The sequence below is a fragment of the Geospiza fortis genome, unplaced genomic scaffold (assembly GCF_000277835.1).
Source record: "Geospiza fortis unplaced genomic scaffold, GeoFor_1.0 scaffold41, whole genome shotgun sequence".
In the NCBI taxonomy this organism is placed as follows: Eukaryota; Metazoa; Chordata; class Aves; order Passeriformes; family Thraupidae; genus Geospiza; species Geospiza fortis.
Window position 1 is genome coordinate 14,479,107 of NW_005054299.1, and position 25,883 is coordinate 14,504,989.

The 25,883-nt window shown below is 36.0% G+C and overlaps 1 protein-coding gene across 1 annotated transcript; it reads right to left on the bottom strand.

The window, feature by feature from the left end:
• On the bottom strand, window positions 1-22,911 carry ADSS2 (adenylosuccinate synthase 2). The gene is made up of 12 exons (XM_014308347.2): window positions 22,685-22,911; window positions 20,182-20,250; window positions 19,357-19,407; window positions 17,058-17,124; window positions 13,876-13,983; window positions 13,516-13,597; window positions 11,715-11,841; window positions 8,798-8,952; window positions 8,237-8,361; window positions 7,151-7,248; window positions 2,125-2,274; window positions 1-1,308 (listed from the first exon to the last, which is right to left on the bottom strand). The coding sequence occupies exons 1-12, from the start codon at window positions 22,890-22,892 to the stop codon at window positions 1,256-1,258; spliced, it is 1,293 nt and encodes a 430-aa protein (XP_014163822.2). The 5' UTR covers window positions 22,893-22,911; the 3' UTR covers window positions 1-1,255.
• Between the last annotated feature and the right edge of the window lie 2,972 nt (window positions 22,912-25,883).

Below are 25,883 nucleotides of genomic sequence, written 5' to 3' on the forward strand. Positions count from 1 at the left end.
TTTAGGAAACAAAGTAAGTTTTATTTGAAGTTAAAAAGAAGCACATGAACACCACAGCACAGTGTGTAAAAACAGTCATTCTCAGTAATCTGCAAAGGCAAAATATAATTACTGGGTTGTTGCAAAAAGAAATCAGATTCTTTGGAATAGATAAAAATGGTTATAAATTTAAATAGTTCTGGAACATTTCCACATTTCCCAACAATAATCCAAAATATGTCAGATGTCTTGAGGTGAACACTTGTTATTTACCCCACACCCAAAGCAAATACATGGAATACATTAAATGTTATTTCTATAGCATCTTCAACTTATAAATACAGAAGTGTCTGCACTTTGGCAATCCTCCAGAGAAGGATCTTCAATTGACTCTGAAGAAAGGAATTTAAAAGGGCATCAAAATGTTAGACTTCTCACAAAGTATAAATATAACCCCATTTAATTAGGAGAAGAGTTTAAGATATGCGCCTTGGAAGCAGAGAAGCACAGAGTTTAAAATGCCAGGAAAAGAAAGAGTAACATTATAAAACATTTAACTCAAAATCAGAACGGTTCTTTAATAATTGCAAATGAACTTTTTACAATATCAGTTTTCTAACTTTCTGGGCACACTTCCTAGTAAACACTTGAGTATCCTCTGTGAGTTACAAAGAGTAAGTTTCCTGTGTTATACAGCTAAAAAAACCTGGACCTTCATAACAACTTGGCATCACATCTTCTTTTAAAAAAGAGATCACACAATAATTTAGACATTTTATAGCATTATAAAATCAGACTCCCCCTCTTAATCACTCACAAGACCAGTCATTAAGAATACAACAGCTTTAGGAATACAAATAATGAGGATGTAAAACTATTTGTGCAAAACTGCATTATTTTACTGTCTAAAATTTCAGGGAAGTAACACCGCCAAAAGCAGAGAGAGGATAACAAAGACAAACAGTCATGAAAGCAATGCTACCTTAGATTTTCAAACAGGAATTACATTATGAAGCAAATATTAGGTAAAGAAAAAAAATCTGATGGCACCTTGAACAACGAGAAGTGTCCTGGTAATTGCAGTTGAACAGGAATTCATACAGGTTCATGTTAAGAGTCTCTTTCAGGAGTAGCAATTGATCTGGGGGTATCAACTCTAGCATTTCTTCCCATGCAAAAATCTATCTTTCCAACATCTTTGCTTTGCGGGCTACTAATGCATTTAAGAATGAGCAGTCTTTTGAGGAGTGTGCTTTCTTCCATGCATCTGAAATCTTTAAAACAGCTGGATCATTGATTCCCTGGACTTCCCTACTCCAATCCATTTAACTGCAGGAGAGAAAAAGCAAACTTCTACTGTAAGTAATACAAAGCAAGAGTGGATCGTATCTTAAGATACAAACTCATCTTCTTAAGCACCACATTTTGAAGAAAAACACAGCATATACTATTCACACACTAAGAAATGATAACTTTGTCTGTTGTTCTCAAAGAATACACTGACAACTTCAAAAAGCAGGTATTCTTGAAACTGCCATAATAAATTAATCACTTTTACAGATTATAAGATAAAGGATAGTTACAAACTATCAGAAAAGTAAAAATATGCATATCTCCTAACTCCCAACTTTGGATGAAACCACAGGATCACCTTTATTAGGGAGCATCGAGAAATGTATCAGTTCAGGAATATATATATACTCTCATATATAATTCAATTCTCAATATATACTCTCATACATACTCATATATATTTATACATATATATATACACTCTCATATATAATTCATCACACTAATTAATAACCCATAGCGCCCCTGACTTTATGATCATAGCAAAACTAAACCCCGATTATAACCAGTCTAAAAGACACTTGAGCAAGTTATGAAAAAAAAATCTTAATTGAACGAGAACTATAGCATAAACCAGAGAAGGAATGTATATTAAAACTTCTGAAAATTTTGAGTTCAACAACTAAGTAAGAAGTAGTAATACCATAATCGCCAGTGGCACCAGCTACATCACAATAAGCACAGCTAGAAACTAGTTTTCAGTATTTTGAGTGTTCATTAATACAAAATACCAAACAGGTTTCATGGAGCAGGAATAACCCAGACAACAAGAAGAAAATCTGTTCTACTCACCAGGAACACCCAACTTGACTTCTATAAAACGAACGTAGTTTTGTGCATTTACAGGCAGCTCATCAAACGTCCTGGCATTTGATATGTCCGTAACCCATCCTGGGAGTGTCTGATACTGCACCTCTACTTTGTTTAAGACTTCGTGGTTGGCTGAGAAGCAAACAGAAACAAAAATTTTATGTCCATGGATATTCTCTACCATGAAACACTAATGAGGTGTTACCGCTTACACAAAGAGGTTTGCTCATAAGGTAATCCAAGCACTGCAGCCAATAAAGTGTTGGGGGTTTTGTTAATATAAGCACAAGGGAAAAAATCCAGCAACCATCAGGACTCAAGACTTTAGGAATTCCAGTGCTCAGTCACATGCATATATTTTGCTGAAACCACAATCCTTTCAGTTCAGAAAACAATGTTTTAGGGAAATAATTCCCCAAAATGGTCTTTTTTTTTTTTCTGAACAAATACTGAGAACCAGATCCCTCTCTTTATAAGGGAATTGTGAAAGCAAAATTAAGAACCAGCTTGTAAGTATCAAGCAGCTAAAACATATTTTAAAATGGCATAGGAGTGTACCTTTTACTAAACAGTTGTAAGGTGTAGTTAAGAATTAACAGACCTTGGATACCCACAGACCCTTTGCCCCAAAACCCTGCAATGAATTTATCAACCAGTGTGGAGTCCCACAGAATGTATGAACAGTAACTGTTCCCACGGCTTCTCAGAAGAGAAGCAATATTTTGTTCTTCATTTAGTACCTTGCTACAATGTTGTCCTTTAACTATGAATCCTGTGATGATATTTTGAACTGAAAAACATGCTAGGCATACTGTTCTGGAACTGAATCACTCCAGTAATTATCTGAACATTAAGCCTTGGAATGACACAGGACAGCAAAACAAAGGGCTTAAATCTGAAAATGATCAAAATATTTTGATTTAAAAATGGGAGGAGTCAGGCATTCCTTCTTGCCTTCATGAAGAAGAGGGCATAGTAATTAATTTATGTAGGCTCTGTGTCTCAGTTCGAGTCACTGGTAACCACTTGAGTAGCCTCTGTGAGTTACAAAGAGTAAGTTTCCTGTGTTATACAGCTAAAAAAACCTGGACATTCGTAACAATTTGGCATCACATCTTCTTTTAAAAAAGAAATCACACAATAATTTAGACAGTATTTATAGCATTATAAAATGCTATATATGCTGTATATATTATATATATACAACATATATTATATAGCTATATATGCTATATATTATAGCATTATAAATGCTGTACCTTTTGCACCTCATACCCTTTCCCAGGCTGACTAGCTGCCAGGACAGCTAGTCAGCCTGGGAAACGGTATGAGGTGCAAAAGGTACAGTAGAGGTGCAAACACAAAACCACATGCTAACCCCCTCCAGCACGTGTGTAGCCAACAAACTCAAGCTCAGCACATTGAACAATTTGTCCTGATGCAGGCAACAGTTCAACAGCAGCAATGCTGTAAGGACAGCCTCAATGGACTAGGCATTTTGAGAAAGGCTGAAAAAAGACTGCTCTGCTGTCCTTAAAGTCTATAACAGCAAAGAAATGTACGAAGTTTTGGACCACGGTGTTCCCAGGTTAAAGGAATCCTGAACCAATACTCATGGCAATGAGAACAGACAGGCACATTAAGGATGTCTGGTTGCAGAAGCCAAGGATAAGCACTTTACTGTCAGAAATAACAACTGAGGTGTTGTCTGCTGTGCAGGTGATCTGTACAACAGAACACAGGCACTCAAAGTGCACAGCCACAAAGTGATCTCCAGGCAGTGCAGATGGTTCCTAGCCTCCCTCCCTCTTTCTGAAGAGGCAGAGTGAATGAACACCTCATCTTGGATGTCCACAGGCCTTTGAAGCCTCTCTGCTGAGGCTAGAGGGAGACAGCTGAAAGCATTTGGTATTGAACTGTCTAATATTGACTACAATCTTCCATCAGCCTGCATTCCTTACCTCCTGCTAAGAGAGAAGAAAAAGAAGGGATACATGGTTTGATGTTTCAAATAATTCTTTAATTTTGTCCCAGCAGGTGTCATAAAGATGATGTGTGGTGAAGACAAGCCACAAACAGAGCTCAGTGTAGTACCAGATCTAGTCACCATCTAGATTTCTCTCAGCTTTTCACTGACCTCTTCCCTCAGTGGGTTTTAGGCTTTCCAGAATATTCCTGAATTGCTTAACTATATAATAGACAGAACAAATATGATATCATAATTTGAAGAGTGCTGTGATGCTACTTCCAACTCAGAAAAAATATCTCAGATTTGACACCTTCGAACCTTTGTAAGAGAAAGATCCTCCATCAATTTCCAGAAACTGAACATGAAAACAATCATGTAAGTCAGACCAAAGGCACATCCAGAATAGTGTGCCAGCTCTTTAACCTACAGCAAATGCCCAGGGAAAAAGTGCAAGAAAAAAAAACAAAAAAACCAAGCATGAAAGTAAAGCTTGTCCAAAGTAATCTCCCAATTTTCCTAAGCATCTGTGTTTTCAAACCTCCCAAGCCAGAAGGTACGTCCCTCTGTGCTGAAATCAACTGATGTCTGAACTCGGACAGGAGGCATTAGAGAACTAGACAATAGCTTTCACATTCTTTTTTAACTGATTGGCTCAAAGCTAGCAGGAAGTTCTGTCTTCCATAAACTCCCACCACTGGCCAGCAAAAGACTACAGCCTCGGTAACAGCAACTGAATGCAGCCATAAATTCACAAGACATTTTAGGTTCCTGCTTAAGAGGCAATTATGAAATGCACATAGAAAGCTAAGCTAAAAAACCCTGAGTGAGACTCGTATGATTCTCCAATCCAGGTGGAAAAAGGAACAAAATACGCAACATGGCATGCTTTTCCTGAGATGGTGGGTACTGTGTGTGATTCTAATTTAGAGACAGTCATTTCACAAGAAGGGCAAATCATGAACATCTCCAAGACAGTGGGAGGGTAGGAAGGGGAGAGAGAAAGAAAAAGTCTGCCAGTGAGAGCTTCCCAGACTAGTTTTCTTCTAAATTAAATTTCAATGTCAGTGACACGTTTGAAAAAAAAAATTATACAAGCACACAGCATGCAGAAATGCAGACATCAGAAACAGTCTAATGGTCTGCAAAAGACAAAGTGGGAATAAAGTTACCTTTCATTTTTTATGCCAGGGGCGGGGGTTAACTGCAGCATGTGTGCTGAAAATGCTGCCAAATGCTGATGAGTATAGCAAAGAGAAGTGTGGAACATAGAGGCACTGTGAGAGACAGCATCTTCCAGCTTACCAGAAGCTCAGCCCAAACTCCTTCCTGATGCTTTAAGGAAGACAGCATGTCAACAGCTTCTACTAATGTTCTACCAGAATTCTTAATTGTTCATACAGTAAAGAAAAATACAGGCAGGAGAGCCACATTGTGCTGCTATGACTGAAGGTCAGCTGTTACCTAGGGGTATAGAGGGAACAAAGTCTGCTCCCTAAAGAGTTGCATCTAACAAGATTCTGGCCCTGAGACATACAACGAATGCAAAAAACCCCCACAAACCACTGACATCTTAGTAGTGTATAACATGGCCACCTGCTTATGTCATCTTTAAGGATGGACTGCCAGAAAAGGTTTTCCTGGCTTGAGCACAAGATCATACAATGGACTACGGCAAAAGCATTTACTGAGTAGTTCTCAATTCAAACGTGCAACCTCCATTATGTTCAAAAGCCGTTTCAAGTAAACACAAATGTCCCTAATGTTTTGCTATGAGTACCAATCAGGTAATAGCTGAGTCTTAAAAAGGGAAAAGCATTCCCTGGTTTAATGCAAGACGAGTACTAAATTTTCCAGTTTTCCGAATCAAAGTCATTCAGCATGCATTCGACTGGAACTAGCACTTTTGTTTGAAGATTCTGGACAGCAAATCAGTTAGAAAACTCCCACAAACACATGGAGAAACAAAAGAATTTTTTTAAATTCCTAATGAATTACTCTTAACAGATATGTGCTATTTTCAAGGACTAGTGGCACATCATCACTTATTCCTTTATACATAATTACATCTTTGTACTACATAAATCTGCTGTGAGTTGTATCCAATTATTATAGTGGATCTCCTCACTCACAACAAGTTCTCTGATGATAATATCACATGAAAAATTGTAACATGTGACCAGCCTCTAACGCTGAAGTACCAATTAGAATGAAAATGGGCATATATGTGCACATTATGAAAATCAAAAAGCCCAGTCTTTAGCACTGTTTTATGTTCTTCCTTTTTTTCTGCAGTATGCCTAACTATCACAAACTGAACATGACACATTATCTACAAAAACACTGACTTGTGATATTTGAATATTTTAAAATGTAGGTATACTCTTCAAGTAAAAATGACCACTGTCCTCCTCAGGAACTACAGTTTCTATCATGCTAAGCTGATGTACATTGGTCATGAATTAGAAAATAGTTTTGCTTTCACCTAAACTAGTCGCTAGTTTCTTGCCCCACCCCTTGTCCCTCTTTTACACTGTGTAGCTTTTTTATGTTTTTGGCTGCTCCATGAATCATTAAAGGGAAGTGAACTGTTAGAAATGTAACAGAAGGAAAGAAAAACTTGGCTTTTCAACAGGACCAGTTCTCTTATGGGGCTCACTGCATGCTTAAATGACGAGCTGGCCTGCTAATAATGGGCATCAATACAGTAGTGGGAACAAGATAACAGAGTTTAGAGTATGAAACAAGCTTCCCATTTAGCTGGAAGGTGATGCAGGCTGTATAAAATAAAAAGGACAAGTAGTAACACGTATAGCTATTTGAATCTTTCTAGTAGACAAAATTCAGTATTTGGTACAGGTATCTTTTGGGGGAAGGTACTGGTATGGTAAAAGATATGTCTGGTGCATCTGGAAGACATTAATAGCTTGATGCTGAAGTAAGATATTGCTCTTGTAAGTTTTAAAAGTAGAAATCAAATGCATTTAAAAGTACCACATTACATTTCACCAAAATCTAAAAATTTTAAATAAGCAGTCTTACCAGGAAAATGAGGTATGATTTCACCATCTAGTTTGTATGCAACACCAACTTTGATTTCTGGAAATACATCCAAGATGTCCAATTTGGTAAGTGCCAATCTATAAAGAAACATTACTCTGGTTAAACAAGTTCAAAAACCCTTGAATCTTATCACATTGTTAAAAAAATGAAAAAAATAATATAATCAAACAAAACTGATTCCTGCATATAATTTTATTTCTTTAGGAAAATATCTCATATGGCACTAATCTGTTAGCTGGTCTGACTTAAAAAAAACACCCCAAACGAAAAACCAAACAACTTCTGAAACAAGACAACAGCAACAAAAAAGGATTAAACACATTTTTTCTTGCATCCTTCGATCTACTACTACATGAAAATGCCAAAAAAAATCAAAGAACAAGCATGCCAACTGAATGAATTTGTCTATGGTTTAAAGTGTTATAATTTTAATTGGTGAGGGTGCTGCCAAGATACCCAACCATTTAAGGTATAACTATTTAAGATGACCATTTCATTGCATAATGCCTGTTGGTGTCTGTTCCTGTCCTCTGCCAAATGCTCCTGTCCTACAGCAAAGACAAAAAAATAATCAAACACTGGCTCTACAAATACCTGGCTACACCTTATTTAAAACAAAACCCACAAAGAACAAGAAAAACAGAAGTATTTAAATAAAATATGTATTTACACTATTTGATCTGCTAGAAATTTTATACCAGTTTGTTTCAGGCACTTATCTTTCATTTTGCTTAACATCCCAAAGACATATCTGTATTTTTAATACTTACACATACTACTAGAGATACTGATGGTTTCCCATCTACCTTATTTTGAAGACAAACTAACAAAAGAAATCTCCATAAAGAAAGGAGAGAAAAATCTACATCTATGAAAATATCAAATGTAAAAATATTTAATGATAGGAAAAATGAGGAATAGCTAATTTATCAAAATATCAAAACAATCAACAGATCAATATTAACAGGGCAAATGTTACTAACTGGTATATGCACTATTTACAGTAAACTACAGCATTTCATGATTTTCTGTCAAGTTGGCAGCAAAGCTCAGCAAAAAACTCACGCAGTAAATCCATTAATCATATAGACATATCGGAGTGAGACAAGGTCCAGCCAGCCACATCTTCTCTTCCTACCAGTGGTAACACCAAACTCTTTGCCTCTCTGCTGCAGCAATTCTCCAATTTCCTAACAAAGAGTAAGACACATCAGCATGTGGGTTCTTTGATTTGCAACACATGATGCAGGTGTTTATCTAACATTTTAGGATACATTGTAAATTACCTTTAAAGTCCTTCCCCCAGTTTTTCACAATGCTGTCCATTTGGATGAAGACAGCAACACAAAATGTTCTTTCTATTTCAAGAAAACGATTTTTAGGCAAACTTCACAAAATTAGTTCCTGCTCTAACCTTCTATTCCACAGAAATATCTAAGAAAATTGCAATCATGTTTGGTAGTCCCATAAGCTCAGTCTAGAATCAGAATTCTGATTGAGACATCCAAACACATTGTCACTTACATACTTGCACTTAACCATTGCTAACACTGACTTAATAAAATTCAGACAAGACACACCAAGTTATTTCACCCAGCAGATCACACCTGAGGCTGCAATACTCACGTTATCCTGTTCTGTAGGAAAGGCACCAATTCCAACCCTGGTTGTGTAGGCTTTCACAACCCCGTACACTTCCCCGATGTTCTGTGGCGGCATTCCCAGACCTGTGCACACACCTCCAACTGTGCAGTTTGATGAAGTCACAAAAGGATATGTGCCTATTAAAAACCAAAACATTTGGTATAGAAAATTATTAAAACACTGGGTTTAAGCTGTTTTTTCAAAAAAGTCTAACCTGGTGAGAAATACTACTTGCACTGCACTTACCTAGATTTTACAACACTCAAAATCAAGACACACAATAAATGTATTTTACAGTCAAGAACACATTAGCTCTTAGCTTTGTATGTGCATTGCCTGATCCACCTTCATTGGAAAAAGTAGAAATCTTACTATTTCAACTGGTAAAAATGTACTACATAACAATTCTGAATGATGGTACAGGTAAGAAACTGGACTAAGACACCAGAAAAACATGCCTTGCTTTCTTACACTAAATAAACTCACTAACTGAACAATGCAAAAATTTGAAGGGAGACTCTTAAGAAAACAGTATTAAAAAGTTAGAGAATGGAGATTTACTATTTTTAATTTTTGGAGGAAAAATAAAATATAAACTCTACAAACCAATCAGCACATTACAAGGATAAGAAATTGCAATGAAATGCAGAGTTCTGGAAACAACAACTTTGTTTGCATAATCAAATGAAAAAAGATCATTAAAAAAGAAGACTACTGGAATACAGTCTCGTAGTACAAGTCTGTCTCTAGTTAAATAATCAGCTGTCATTTAAAATGCAGCCTGGACTGCAAAGAAGAGACTTGAATATCTCAAAATCCTTAAGTTTATATACCTTTTTTATTAAGTAGTGGCAAATGAAACTCAGCATGCCAATCCCCAGCTGAATTGTGAACAAATACTTCAGCCTCACTGTAACTGCACATAAGCAAGATACTTCTACCTGTTGTGTCAGACTTTTTGTGTATGTCTTTTGATATGAATCAGAGATAGGTAAGAGAGGAACGACCAAGACAAAAGGAACTAAAAGCAATACAGTTCTTTCAGCAATACAGACATCTTTACAAAGTCAAAACTCCTTCAGAGACTGATCAGTGAGGTTTCACAGAGTAGCTTCAGGTATCTCAAATCACTCCAGAGACAGATCCAGACTTACAGGTGATATGTAACAGCAGTCTGCAAGCATTAATCAGTTTTTAATCTTAGAACACAGTAGTAAAACTTTTCTTAGTACTGACAGGTGAATATAGCTAGTGGATGTCAAAACCAGAGTCAATGAACAGTTCTTACTCACTTTCACCTCCCAGTCTGATATATTTACATTGCTTTATCATTACTCTGTGCTTAAAAACACAGAAGATCACACATCCCCATACCTGCCCCCCCATTCCCAGACAAATGCACAAATGCACATGTGAGCTTCATTACAGGCTCCAGGAAAGTGGGATGGACTGCAAGCCTGGGGATTTACTATCCTCACAGCTAATATACACACATTCACAAAACTCACTTCAGTATTAAGACTTCTATGCAACAAAGCACAGACAACAGCCTCATTCAGAATGCTTAATAATCAAACTGGCAACACCAAACCTTTTGACTAGGGCTTGTCTACTGTTAACACAAGTGTCCAATCCACTGATGGTATCTACCTATGGAGAGCAGATTTTCTCGTGTGCTTGGGTCTCACAGCAGAGGAAGTAAAAAAATCAAACTAATCTGAACAACTCTGTATGTATTATAGACATACCTGATGTGTTTCAGACTGCCTGCCCCTTCTATTTACATGGAATCCAAAATACTCACCATTTACAAAAAAACAACACCCCTCCATAGATTTTTTTGCAAATATCCATTTTACATCAAAGATTTCCCTGTGACAAGTATATCTGAAGACTTCTTTCCTCTTTTTTTGTCTTGTAAAAAAAGGATGTGTCTTCCAATATTCAATTATGAGAAAGTTTGGTGCTTATACTTACAGAGACTAATCTAAGACACATCTTACTTTTAAAATAAGAGGCTTTCAGACTGAGTATGTTTGAAAATGCCCAATACCACAACTCATATTGGTTGAAAGCTGAGTGCATGCCAGTTTCATAATTGTTTGACAGCAGCCCTTACAGGCTTCAATTTCAGGTGTTAGCATCTTCCTAACAATAAAAATGATGCTGTTACAAGGCCAGTGAGACTGAAGAAAAATGTGACAAAAATTGGCAGGAGCCAATCACACAGGCTCACAGAGTGGCAGATTATCTGTTGTTACAACATAATAACCAAACAATCATCCCGTTAAAAAAAGCTGCTTCTACTACCTAGAATCTTCTAATTTATTAGCAAACTTACAGTGTTTTAAGAAAAACTGCATGATTTTTAACATCAAATAGATTGGGATAATCTTTTCAGTCTTTCCTCATTAGCAATCCAGATTACCAACACTTTTCCCAACAATGTGAAACAATGGAAAACCGTTATATAAAGACTTTTTTTAAAAAGCAAGCTGATTTTTCAAAAGTCAAGAAGTATTTTGCATATATGCTTTGCCTCTCAAAGCTCTCCATTTTTATTCTCAAGTGATTTCCACAGATGTAAAAAATAGTGAGTGATTTCATTTACAATTTAGAGATGCTGAAGTAATAGCTACACTCTAAAGAGGAGCTACTTGATCTTTAATGCCATTCAAATTATTACTCTTGGGAGAGCCTACAGCTTTTTGAAATAATTTAATTACAACCCACTCACTCACCCCTGTATTATTTCCTAGTCAGAGAGAGTGCTGTTCTTCCAAAACAAAAACCACTTCTGCCATGAGAACAGCTTATCACAGGAGAGTTTATATTTAATGTCCCTTTTTCACAATGCAAGTGTATATATCGACATGTGTCTCAAAAAGACCATACCTACCAAAATCTATGTCCAGCAGTGCTGCATTTGCACCTTCAACTAAGATCTTCTTTGGTGGTCCATGTAAAGCCTCATACATGAAATAAACACCATCCCTTACCATTGGCTTTACTTTTTCCATGTAGCCCTGAATAACACAAAAGACTATTGTATAGTATAATTTCATTATGATAAAGGCAGCCAGAGTAGAATTGCTATTGTTCCCTCACAAAAATGCTCATATTCCTTTCAAAGAAGAAAAGCAAACAAAGAAATGTTAAATATGCCACAATGTGAACAAAGGAGGAAGAATGTGAAACTCAGATTTACACAACAGATATGTACACTCTTCCTAGGAGGAAAGAAAAAAGGGGGAAGGATGAGGAGGAAAGAAAAATCCAAACTTCTGAATGCTTTAGAAACAGTCAAAGCATGAGTATTATCACTGTATTGTATTTGGTCTTTCATTTCCAAGTGTTCAAAATGTCTCCCCCAAAACCTGAATGTAGAGAGTTCAGCTTCTGGCCATCTGAAGCAAACAAATGCACACAATTGTGAGCTATAATTTTCAAGTAAAAGTGAAGTTATTTATTGGAATTCAGCATCAAATGCCTGAATGCCACTGAGTAGCTGGATGCAAGAAGCCAATAATGTTCAGATTATCAACTGGTACACAACCTTCCCCCATGAGAACACATGGAAGTTCTCATTTTAACAATTTATGCCATGTGAAATGTAACACTTTGCCTTTCAGAGTGGAATCAAGTGCATTAGCATAAGACAAGTAATTTTCCTCAAGCTACATGTGTGGTGTTTCCACCTTAACAAGGAGTTTCAGATAGTCCATAATCCTGAATTGCATTAAGTAAACTATAAAGCATTATGAAGTAATCAACTGTAACCGGTTTCTAGACCTACAAACTAATAAAAATACAACAACACACGTGCAACTTAAAGGCCTTACTTAAAGTAAAACAAACAGAAGTGCTAAGAACTCCCATATACTCTACTCTAGAGCTGTAAAAATTAGAGAAAGGATGATTTCTTTGGCCTGATTTTCTTAAAGAATTATCATGTAATTGTGCGTACTCTCCCTGTTCCCCACACACCTCAGTGGTTTTAAACAATGTCACATTTGGTTGACATTTTAAGGGTTAAAAAAAATCTCATACAGGTAAGTTTCTACAAAAAGCATGAATAAAAAGGTTAGGTAGAACAGTAAGACACCTCACACAACTTGGATGCTGTGGAAATAAAACCTAATACCAGTGAGAAAACTCTCAACTGTCCCAATCTGATGGAAAACATCAAATCAGAATTCATTATTAACCACAAGACCGGTTTGCTGGCAATCGGGCTTCATTGGCTCTGCTGCTACTAATTTCCCTTTTTCTATGTTGCTAGACAGTATTTTTTTTAAGGGTTATTACTTAGAAAAACTATTTACTTCAATACTTAACTTTCTGAGACAAGGGCTTAGCATTCTGCTTTACAATGAAACATACTTCCCCCAACTACAATCCTGGTTTTTCTCCTAGACTGCATGTTTGAGTGAGTAGAAGGTAAGTCAAGAAGAAATCACTCCATACAAGCCTTTTTCTTAAAATTCAAGTATCTCTCTTGAAAGTAAGTTTTGAAACATTGCATAAAACAGAGCCAAGAGTGTCCTTAAGGATAGCAGCAGACTCTGCAGCACTGATACACATGGTTTCCCATGACACAGTCTAACTCCTCACACAAGCACAAGCGTCAGCCACACCAAGGGATTTGCGTATCAGTAACTGCAGTGATTATATAATCAGAGAGACAGAAGCAGGCTTACCTTCAGCTTTTCCAATTCCCCTTCAATATCTATTTTTAAGGTAGGATATATTGCTTTGTACTGATTGGCTAACACTTTGAACCTGAAAGGCAAAAATGCTTGACTGAGGTTTCTGTTTGTTTTCTTCCCACCAACGCTTGATTTTTACTGGTTACATATCTGCAGTTATTTGGTAATTTAACCATTTCAAACAGTGAATTATTATAATAATCATGATTGTATAATTTAATAAAATTATACATATTTTTTATTTTAAAAGAACTTTTAACTAAGAAAATTAACAGGAACCAGACATAATTGCTTACACAGGGTACTATCCAGAAACTGAAAACTATGCTTACAACTGTGTAGAGTGATTACCTCTCAGAAAAGTCATCAAAATCAGAAACAAGATCACACATTCTGAGTCCACTTCGAGCTGCCTTTGAAGAATATACTGGACCAATTCCTTTTTTGGTAGTTCCCAGACTTTGAAAAGACAATAATAAAGAGTTATTAGGTGTTTTTTCTCTAAAGCTCATAAAGGGTTTTTTTCTCTAAAGCTATTCCATCCTTAGCATAAAATGAAATGCTGTTAATTGTGAGCATTTAACTTTGTTTCAAGCATTGAAAACAAAAGATATTTTAGGATGCGATCCAGTGTCAAAATATCTCTGTTTATACAAGCAAATATGTTAATCTTCTACATACTTCTGTTTTTAAACCAATAATTTTTTGTACTTTAGTGAATGCTCACGTATTTGTACACAATTCTAAACTTTTATACTTAAGGAACCAAATGTCAAGAAAACATCCTTCAGTATTATGAACCAAAACTAAATAAACATCTTCCTAAAACACTGTCCTGAAAACCTAAAGAAAGTCCTCCCTAAAGCAACAGAACAAACAGTATGGATTTTATGTTTGTGTGTAAGAAATATTTCATTTCATTCTAAATACCTCAGTTGGAGCCAGGAAAACAGAAGATGCTGCCAAACATCCAAAAGTGACAGAGACACTCAGAATGCTCTCTCTGTGTTAAGAGTTCAGGCATGGATTTGCCACTGTAGCTGATTGTGAAAAACTGAATTCTTTTTCTTACCCTTATCCGCCCACTCCCCCTGAAAAGCCTTTTCCAGCTTAAGCCCTAATGATATAATATAAAACTTGCTTGCATTGACTTTACTGTGAGAGAAGTACAGCTACTTCAGAGAATGTCTTCTGCCAGAGTCATGCTAAGTAGCTATCGAAATGGAGACAAACTGTACTCATCACAGGTAGATTATTAAATATCTTCCCCACCATGCTAAATACATTAAGTAACTTTTTAAGGAGAAGTGAACAGGTCTGCAACATTTTCACAAGTGTGCTACATGTTGCTAAGCCTTATTGTGCACTTAGTTTGAACTGGTTTGGTCTGGGTTCTTCCCCCTCCCCCCAAACAGACACAGACTCTTCTTCAGTTATAAATTCTGCATATGCAGAGTGACCCATAGTTCTTCAAACTGCCTTGAAGGCACCATATCATAACTGAATTCAAGAGGGCCTCCAGGTAAAGTAGGAGGCACAGGTGATACCAAAACTTTATGTTATTGAGTATCACTTGATATGTGAGCGAACAGAAATACAGTTCATACTAAGTATATAACTCCTTAGCAGTTTGGATTAGATTCAAAAATACCTTGGGAAAAAACTTCAACTCTTCCAATTAGACTCAATACTAAATAATCTCAGGGAGTGATGTTTGCCTCCAGTCCAAAAAAAAAAAACCCAAACATTTTAATGAACTTTGCACCACACTGTATCCTTTAACCAGACCAGGACACTGTGGCCTAAACAACTGACTCTAGCCTCCACCCCAATTCACACTCTCCACAGAGAGAAAGGTTGGTTTCCATTTATTTTATTTCATTAAGACATGCCAATTAATAAAAAAGTTGTAAGAAGACTGTACTTACAGAAGCTAAAACAACTGTATAAGCAGAATACACTGTATTAGTTTTTTAGACTAGACTGTATTAGGCTTTTCTATAACCTTTCTGCAAGGGAAGCTACATGATGAGCCTTACTGGTGACGGTTTTTGAGCTACATTTGACCAGGCAAAAGCATTCAATTAAAAGAAAAAATAAACTTACCATTTAGAATGGTAATTCTAATGGTAATAGTTCAAAATCTTAGGCACAAAAGAATTTTAACACCAAGCATGGCATGTAGTCAATCTGCAGTAAGACATGCTAGCAGACTATTTCAATTCCTTGCCCCCAACAAACAAGAAACCATCTTTTGATAATCCATGATAGCCTGTTCTTAGCCAGCCTGTAGTACTACTTTCCCCATTACAGTTGTTTAGTCTTAAAATTTAGGAGGAAATAAGGTAATTTTAACAAGCTTGAAAACTGTATGTTGTAGAATATCAGGAACTCCACAGAAAGAAGAAATTCAGCATTTTCAAGAGTGACTTTAGTTATTTTGCTTTGAACATAAATATTTTCCTGAGTTTTTTTTTAAAGCAAATTATTTGGGTTTTTCCTAACAATCTTTAACAATAACCAATAGAGTGGTGCCTTCTCTCAAGTAACTGATTTGATTGACAGTGTTTTTAACTATAAATATTATCATACAGCAATTTTAGCTTGTGCTCCATAAATATTGAAGAACAGCTGATACACAGTGAAAATAGCTGATAATGGCTCATTGAAATAAGAATATTCTTCCATATTTATCTATATGTTCTGTTTGCTTTTTAAATCCTAAACCAGCAGGTAACAAGAGAGCTGGTACAGTGCAGACAAGTGTGAAAATGACTTCTTGTAACAATCACTGACAAATTATCATTCAATGACAACCTGTGTGATGTAAGATACACCCAAATCAGACACTCTCTTAAAGCTTATTATCATGGATCAAACATTTTTCAGATGAGTATGTCTCAATTACTTTTCATCCATGTAATCTCTCTTTTTGGAAGGTCTCCTAAGTTTACTGTTATCTGGGAAGTCCATAGCACTACACTGCTTCCCAGCTGTAGACAGGTCACTGTTAATTCTGCCAGCTTTTTCCCCAGCCCCAAGAACTAGTTAGCTACTTGGAAAGCACAAGTTAAAAATAGCAAGACAGTTTCTAAAAGTTTTGAAAGCTTCAGAAAGTCAGTAGCATTCTGTAGAAGACAATGTGAACATCTACAGGCACCTCTGACTTTCAGTTATTTGGAGATGCCAAAGGGGTTCTTCAATATTCATAAAGAGAAATACATTTATACAGAAACAAATACCTCCAGTATTTGTTTACCTCCAGTAAACAATTAAAACACTAGGAAGCAAAAACTAGCAAATTAACAATAAGAAACCTTTTCATAAGGCAGAATATAAGGACAGAGCCCTTTAATTAAGCATATAATCTTTCACTGGAAGATAAAAGTGTAAGAAATAATCCCTGCACAGTCCACATTCAAGAGTCACATGGATAATTTTTTTTAACCCACTGACCAAGCAAAACAGAGATTCAGTGAATTAAGTCCTGTTTGTACAAAGTCATCCATGTTTGACAAAATAAAACTACCTACTTCTTTCCTGCTTGTTCTTGCCTCTGTTGTTCTTGGATGCCATCAGCAGCTTGGTGAAAATCAAACACTAAGAAAATAAAATAACTTAAGTTGAAAATTTGTGTGAGACAAATTATAACAGCAATGATTTCTTCAGAGCAACTCTGTTTACCAATGTGGAAAATAAATATACATCCTGAAGAAAGGCAAATAAAACTAGAAGAGTTTTTTCTTCCCTTTTATATTTTTCACAGGGAAGAGTTCTAAGTTTTTTCAGAGACTTTTAAAAAGCATTTATTTTGTAGAACACTGCAAAGTGAGTATGCATGTCCCACAGAGTAACTAAGCCATTTTGGCTTTGTAATGGCCCCAAAGAATATAATGGATAAATGGAGAAAAAATGCAGTTAAAAAAATCCTTGAAATAGGATACAGTAAAAAAAGTCATACTGCTAAAATTTAGGTGAGACTTGAAAGTTAAGATTCTCACCCATTCTACAGATTTCTTAAACAATTTTATGTTTCCAGCAACATCAATTAAAACACATTTGAAAATAGAAAAGCTGCCACCAATGTCTACTATGTAAACAGAAGTCAACTTCATAAGCCCTGATAATGTTTTTAAGCATTATATTGTCATTAATTATAAATATTATGCAAAATATCCCTTGTATCAATATGTTGTCTACCATAAAAGAAACAGAAAACCAAAACAAAACAACAATAAAACTCAAAAGACGCTCACATGTCCTTCCCCCCGCCATCCCTCAAAATCTTACAGGACTCATGTCAAATACAAAGATTGGTGGGCTGATGCACAGCTTATAGGCTAACAGAATTAATTTAACTGGTTTTCTTAAACACTATTTCCTGAAAGTTAAAATCTATCTACACATTGCACAGGAAAGAGCCATGTAGCAAGTATGTTAATCTCTCCAGAACAAGAGTGGTCTTCCTGTTTGCCTTATCAATTTGGCTTTGTGTTTACTTCCAGGCATTCCCACATTTTAAAGAATTACATCATGCCCAGCAGCGTGAACCTATCTTTGGCTGATCTGTTGTTACAGACTAATCATTCATAGATCAATACCCATTTTAGAGAAGACATTTCGATCATGGTAACAGACTTTCAAATAGTCATCAAAACTTTCTAAATAAGGGCATTATGAAAGCTCATTTCTGTGAAGAGGTTGAATGATTATGAGTGACAGCAACTGGTCTTTTTTACTCACAATCTGTTCAATTATGAAAAATTCACAGCACTGCCATTGCAATATAATCACCACAGAACAGTTTTTCTAGTAATCAAGCAATTTCCAAATAATTCACCGACAGAATTATCAGAAAAGATACTGGTAACTTAGAAATAATTACTCAACTATTTCAATCTCATTCGTTACTGCAAACTAAAAACATATTTACTTTGAAATAAATGTCACTCACTAAGCTATTCCAGATTGGTGTAAAAAACAAAACAAGCAAAACCAAAGAAAGCGAAACCAAAAGCAAAACTGTTTTCCCCCTGTGTTACAAGCTTTTATTTTATAAAGTTCTAAACAGTTTGCATCTTCAGAAAATTACTTCAGAGGCAGCAGTAATGTTATAATATCTATATAGCTAATCTAAAGGATGAATTTATGCCATAAAGCTGTAGTAGGAGTGGTACAGGAAGAGTTTCTGAAGCTCTGTGTTGGTGGATTGGACTCAATACTATTTCACTTCAGACTTTGAACTGCAGTGCTGTCTCAAGCATAGGCTGGATTCAGTGCTTCACTGATGAGCTCCTCTCAAGGAGGGCAGCCATTCTCTTCATCCCTACAGAGTCCTTCCCACAAAACCTCCTCTAGGAAGCAAGTGGCAAGGAGAGGGGTAGGGAGATCATTAGCTTCAAGTCACACTGGGTGTCACCTGATTTCCCAGCAGAACCGTTACTGTGAGCAGCACCACTTTACACCAAAAGGGGAATGAATCCTGAGTCAAGTCACTGCTCAATCCTTTCTGATTGCTCCATGCTTCTCACCTGACTTGGAAAGTGAACCTGCTTTCCTGCCTAGGTGATGCTTATGGAATAGGACTAAAAAAAAAGAAAAAATCACTAGAACATAAACCTGAGAGGGTTCTGAGTGAATTTTTTTTCTAGGACCTTCAATAAATCAAAGCAACCCAGGGAGACCTAATCCAAAGAAAAGTACCTATATAAGGAGATGGCTAAAAATTATCACACTTTTACTGCCACAAAAAGTCCATAAAAAGCAAAAATGCACAAAAACAAAAACCAAACAAAAAACCCCACAAAAAACAAACCACAAACAGGAACTTACCAATATGAGCTCTGTCAGAAATTATTAGTCTCTTTTCCCAGCCTTCCAGTACTTTAAAGGCAAAATGAAATAGTTTAAATTATGTTTTGTATAGCATTTTTGTCTTCTGATGTATAAAGTAAAAATACTTTTCATGCTTAGTCTTCAGTCAATCTATTTTAAGACTGAGCAATCACATTACAGAGAAAAAAAAAGTAATTTCAGCAATTAAAACTTGGCATCAACCTATAAAGCTGAGAAAATCAGACTTATTCTGAGGAAGAATTCAAGCTACTAGCTCTTCAATTTTAGCAAACAATTAGTAGCTCTTTTGGTTCTGAATAATCTAGACCATTGATTTTTCCCATTTCTAGGAGCCTGCTGCCAAGCATGGCTATAGACATAACATGAAGTATCCAAAAACTGAGTTCTGAATCAAGAAGTGATTACCAGAGCACCTCTTTACATTAACATGGTCATCAGTACACTCATATTCTAAGAAGTAAAATGACTTTGAACAGGTTAACAGACTTTAAAAAGCCACTTCACTTCTTAAATTCACTTTTTTAAGCAAAGAAAAATGTCTTTGCTTAAAAATGTCTTTGCTTAAAAAAAATGGCAGACAATTCTGATTTAGATTATATTCTGAAACTGTACAGAGATTCCTTTTATCTGCCTTCCCATGAGGGCTCTGGCACTTACAGCAAGACTACTGTCAGAAAGCAACAGCTAAAAGGAGTTGTGGAAAAATACATTGTATGTAACCTCTACAGAGGTATCTTCCATCTAAATAATTTGAGCAGTGCGCCACAAACTATTTTAAAAGTACTGTCTTCAAATTCTCACCTTTTCCTTTCTTTAAGTTTTTTTCAGCTTCTTCAAAGAGTCCTGGCAAATGAATTACAACACCATTTCCTGAAGAACATCATTATGCAAATTTAATTAGTTATGTTGAGCATGGGAAAAAATATTTCAAACAGTTCAAAGACACTTAATATATTGTGGGCAGAGTATTTTATTTACGTTCTTTAACTTACTGCAATTTTGATTCTTAGGAATTTGTCTAAGCCAGATTTGCTCCTAAAGTATGCACTTCTACCTACATGCATTGAATCTTCCTAATAAATGCAACATACTTTCAATTTAGACCAGTACAAACAGGAACAGAATTGTAGAACGGTCTGAAATCCAACTTCCTCTTTCTCATATCTAAAATTAACTTCCCTCTTTGTACTTCACTTTAATGTGCTTATTGCTTTCTAAAAGCTTGGTACATTATAAACACTAGCATCCTTGCAGGCACCTTTTTTGCTGTAAACAGACAAAATATTTTGTACATAGAGGTGGGACTGTGAAGAGACTAGCAAAAACAACAGAGGAAAAAGCCCTATCAAAAGCAAGCTCACCTTCCTACAGCTGTCACATTGCTCAGAAAAAGACTGCTAGTTCATACAATTAAGCAGCATCACTGAGTGCCTAGGAAGGAGCATTCTCACAGCAAAACTGAACCATCTTAAGGCCATACCAAACTCAGTAGATTCAAAGCTACCAGTAGAACATCTAGCTGAAGAAGGGATCTGCCATCCAAAACTATCTGCATATCACCTAATTTCACACAGATAAAAGCATTCTACACATCAAAACACAAAGTATTTTAAGATTTCTTCACTATTACCTTCATGATGCTGTCCTGAACAATAGGAACACTCTATTGTAATATTCCAATCACCTTGCCCTTACCCTTTTTTTTTTAACATACATGTTCTTTCAGGGGAATCCTAAACCTTTTTTTTAACCCCTGAAAGAGATTTTATACATAAGGCAGACCTAAAAGAATCTAGAAAAAAACTTCAGAACAGGCAAGACCAAAAGACAGAAGATACAGGCAAGAGGGTTTGTAAAAAGTTCTATCCCAACTACTGTATTGTTAAAGGATGGGGGCCTTCCTATTCAACTAAGTTTGCCCAAGAACACAAGGCAAATGGGCATTCTTTTTTTACTGTTTTCAAGTAATAACCTTAAGAAACACAATACAGTAACATCAATAGAGAACAGAAGAAGTATCATCTGCCTCAGCCCGCAAAACTAGGGACAGTTAACATCCCAAACTTCCCATCATCAACAGGAATTTATTTCCATGCCCACTGGCTCCATTTCTGTAGAAGTATTAGGCAGGACAAGTTGATCCATAACTATCCCATTATCAAGTCACAATGTAACAGCTGAAAAGGGGCAATTAACCACCAAATCCCATCAAGCACAGATTTACTGCTGACAGAGTACACAGTCACTACCAGCTGGACTGTTTATGAATCAAGTAACTCGTGACAGAGGCTCTTCAGCTGCTCTTTAGCAAACTGTCAATGACCACTTGCTCTTGGCATATATACCAAACTGAAAGGCAAGACTGCAAAGCAATGAGATGCAGGAAGAAGTGACAGGAAAAGCAAGGCAACAGAATCCTGACTTGGAGAAGTACACTGTGTAAGGGACAGGAGCTCTGGGTATCAAAGGAGCAACATGGATGTGTTACTAAGTCATAGCCCTTAGTGACCCAGAGACCCAACCTGTTTGGTGAAACAGCACTCGAGCACAAACATAGTGTATATATGTTTTATGTTTACCTTCATTTTTAGAAGGAAATTCTATGGGCTACATCACATTATTAAGTAGGTTGGCCATCCAAGCAATCCAAAGGAAAAAAACCCAACCATGTAGGATTGGAAGTAGGATTCCAACGGAGAGTGGTAAGGGGGTAAAAGTATTTTTTTAGGGACAAGAGACTAGATGGCCTAAACCCCTCTTCACAAAGCAAACACATCACAGATCCTGGTATCACCTAGTACTGCCACTGCCCTAAACCTTCCCATGTACTCTCCTGAGAGGACTTCTTGGAAAGAACACAAGAGTGTGGAAGTCTTTTGGAGTTAAGCATTCATTTCACAATCCAACAGAAAAGGGAGGGAAGAACTATGCTTCAAAAAGTACTGGTAAATACTTAACAGGGCTAAAGATTAAATGAGAGAGGGGTATTCTGAGAAGAAGAGACATAAATGGTAGAGAAAATAAAAGAGAATGGGAGAATGAAGATACACTGGGCAGCTAGTTGTTTACATTGGTAAGATATATAAGAACAAAGGTGAACTATCCAAGACAAAAGAAATTTCTGTAATCCCAACTTCACAAATGAGTAAGGTCAGTATCAGGAACACAGTAAACAATCTAGGCCTATGAAAAATTGAAGAAAGAGACTCCTGATCCTGTATGTTCTCAGATATATTTTGTTATTTTCATGTGTCAGAAGTCTGTAATTACAGTACTGTCTGTTTTTTAGAGATGTCCCACTTACCAATGAATGCAGTGACTTTTGGATTGATGATCCCACTTGGCAGAAGATGAAAGTCATACTCCACAGCATCCACAACAACTGTATGCCCTGCATTATTGCCTCCCTGAGTGAGGGGGAGAGGGAGAAAAAAAGTGTTAACAGTTTTTGACGCTAAAGACAAATGAACACACAGTATAGAGATCGAGTAAATTGGTTCCACAGTTTTCATTTCTGTTAGTGACAAAAGAGCATTCAGAGACCTCCCAGGAAATCAGCCAAACTTGTTCTGTCAAACTGGACAATTTCAACATCAGTATTATCTGCCATACAGACTTTGGACAGTGTTTTGGTTCATCAAAGGTACAAAATTATGGAATGAGAGTAAAATATTTGTAAAATCGTCAGACATAAATATACTATAACATGCAAACATTTCTAAAAGCCATCATCAGTTTTATTCATTTTCTTTTACAGTTATGGAAAGTAAAGTATTAAGAGTGGAATTGCAACCTCAGCAAAGTAAAAAAAAAAACCACAACAAATCCCCAGTTAAACTGGGAGTATAAAACCATACAGCTATTGGGATAGGTAAGTGTCATCATCTGGCAACGCGCAGGCTTGTTGTTCTGAATTTTGGGTTCAGACCTTTGAGTGTTTTTCTATGAATAGTAACCAGTGAAACTACCTAGTTCATTCTATACCTCCTTCCTGATAAGAGAAGTTATGTAAGAGTTACAAGTCATTTATGTTAAATACATGTTATGTTAAACATACTTTTAAGGGGTGAATGTAAAGACAACTAAAACAACTGCATTTTCCTAAGTTACTAGAAACCATTTACATCAAACTAACACTTTAAACATTTCTAGCACTTTTCATTACAACAAAGAGAGCATTAAGAGATTCATTAAACTCTGAAATCCATCTAAAATACTAAAAGAAGCTTGTGACCAAGTCTTAAAGACGATCAAGAAAGGCTTATGAAACTGAAAAGATTACAAAACAGTTACCAAATATCCCCAGTTCTTGTTTGCTGTACTTTTGAAAATAAGCTTATACTCTCTTGTGACCCAGTCATTTGTGCAAGACAAGGTTACATACAAAACGGTTCTGTTTGTCATAACCACAGGAACATCCTTTAAAGGCTCCTCACACCAGAAGTTGAACAAACTGCTTCACAGAGAGAAAACCTTAAACAAAGACTTTTAAGCTGAGACACCTTTCAGCACAAGACAAACTGAAGAAAAGCATTACATGAAAACAAATTAAACTATAAGACTTGTTAATCCATGGACTTATAAATCTGAAATATTTCAGAATATTGTATCACAAATGGATTTTTCTAAGCAATGGCCTCAACAGCTACTCACTACTTCTGTAACATTCACAAAACATGAATCCAACACATAAAGCTGTATCTGACAATACAAATAAAGAGTAGTTGTAGATATCAAACATTTGTGCCAGTACACAAACACACATGCCACAGGTACAAGCCTAATCTCATTGAATTCAGCAATGAAAATTTTGTAATTTCAGCATTATTTATTTGAGGACTTGTGCCCACTTTGCCTCCTCTGAAAAGACAGAAAACTTAAAAGCCTTCACCCAACAAAGGAAATGCCTGAGTTTAATAAAAGTTTAAATTTTTAAATAACATATTGCAGAATTTTTCCATGAACTGAACATTACCTTGAAGCAGCTGTAAATATTTTTGGATGCAGATTTTCTCTGCAAGTGATCTGACTCAATCAGACAATGATAAATTTTCAATTCACAACAATGAAACATATTGAACCAAGACATAAAGCAGGCTTTTCAAATTTACTCTTTTAAGAAAGTAATAAATGCTCAGGAATAAACTTCCTGCTTGCATTCTTTCTACTCGACAGTTTTAAGGAAGGTTATTTAGCAGTTTACCACTCCACAATTATGTGTTTGACTTAAAAGGATGTTAACTACATTAGTAGATAGATAATTTACAATTATTTTTGAAATGCAATGCTGATACTCCTGAGCTACTGCACAATACTCCAAAAGTAGACAATATTTAAGAACTATTAAGTTATATACTTATATAAAATCCACTAGGTATTTTTTGTAATAAAAGACATAACCAATGTTTGAGAAGCTAAGCAAAACAGCACAGTTATGCACTAAAGTTATCATTTATAGTCAAGTACTTGTGCTGAAAGTGATAGTTACCTTCTTCCACATCAGATTCCTTCAAATTATTCATTTCTATTAGATTCTCTGCTAATATCAGTCTAGACTTTAACAAGAGCACTGAAGTGCTTTAAATGAAAATTCAATAGATAGGTCTAAGTACAACACTGAAGTACTGAGGTATTAGTAATTTACAAATGGGAAGACAAGTCCAAAGTCTCCCACAGCAGCATAAATAAACTGGACTAACTCATAAATAACACTAGCATTAGTGAATTTGAATTTGAATTTGAAATTCTCTACTAGCTGGACAAGTTAATTTCATGTTTTGCTTCTCAAATTATTAAAAAAAATTATAAAGGTTCTCTTATGTCATGAATGTCAAAAAAAAAAAAAGAAAGAAAAACTGGCCACTCTAGAAATTAGATCATGATCAACAATAAATTCTCAGTGTCCTGAGTTTGCCAAGTTCCTAGTGCCATTCAGACATGGCAACCTGAAGTTCAGCAGTCACACGTGCTTGAACAAGGTGTACAGCATGCAGCCTCTGACTCTGCTGGTCACAAAAGCAGAACTGCTGACTTCAGGCGGTGTCAAGATTTCATCTTCGCACTGCTGAGTGATGCCAAGGGTGCTGGTTCCATGCTCACTGAAAAATACCCCATGGCTGACAGAATAAAAATGGCATTTTACCTTCTAAACCTTGACTGTTCATGCAACAGAGCTCATGCTTCACTAGAAGCAAACTAGTGGTATTTATTCTGCATGTTTACTGTGAGCAGCTCTACTTTAAGGGATTTTGCTAGAGACTGAAGTAGAAAACGTGTGACAAATCACCATATTAAGCCATATGAATACTTCAAGGCTTTCAAAAGAGTATTTTCAGATTAGACTCAAATTTGAATCTCAGAAATTATTGATTATAATATTATGATGCCAACAATGTGAAAAGATTCAATCCTGAAAGTGTTATTGATGGAAGCTGTCTGCTAGAATATTAAGTCAGTCCCCACACTGCTCTTGATGTCATTCTGTCAAAATGAGTCATTTTGAA

Excerpts from the sequence above, each read along its gene's own strand:
- ADSS2 (XM_014308347.2), bottom strand. The coding sequence starts at position 22,892 with ATGAAAACTGTGGAACCAATTTACTCGATCTCTATACTGTGTGTTCAT. Across the intron at positions 2,275-7,150 it reads AATCATACCTCATTTTCCTG|CCAACCACGAAGTCTTAAAC; the intron begins GTAAGACTGCTT and ends TTTGCTTCTCAG. Across the intron at positions 1,309-2,124 it reads AGTCAAGTTGGGTGTTCCTG|TTAAATGGATTGGAGTAGGG; the intron begins GTGAGTAGAACA and ends TCTCTCCTGCAG.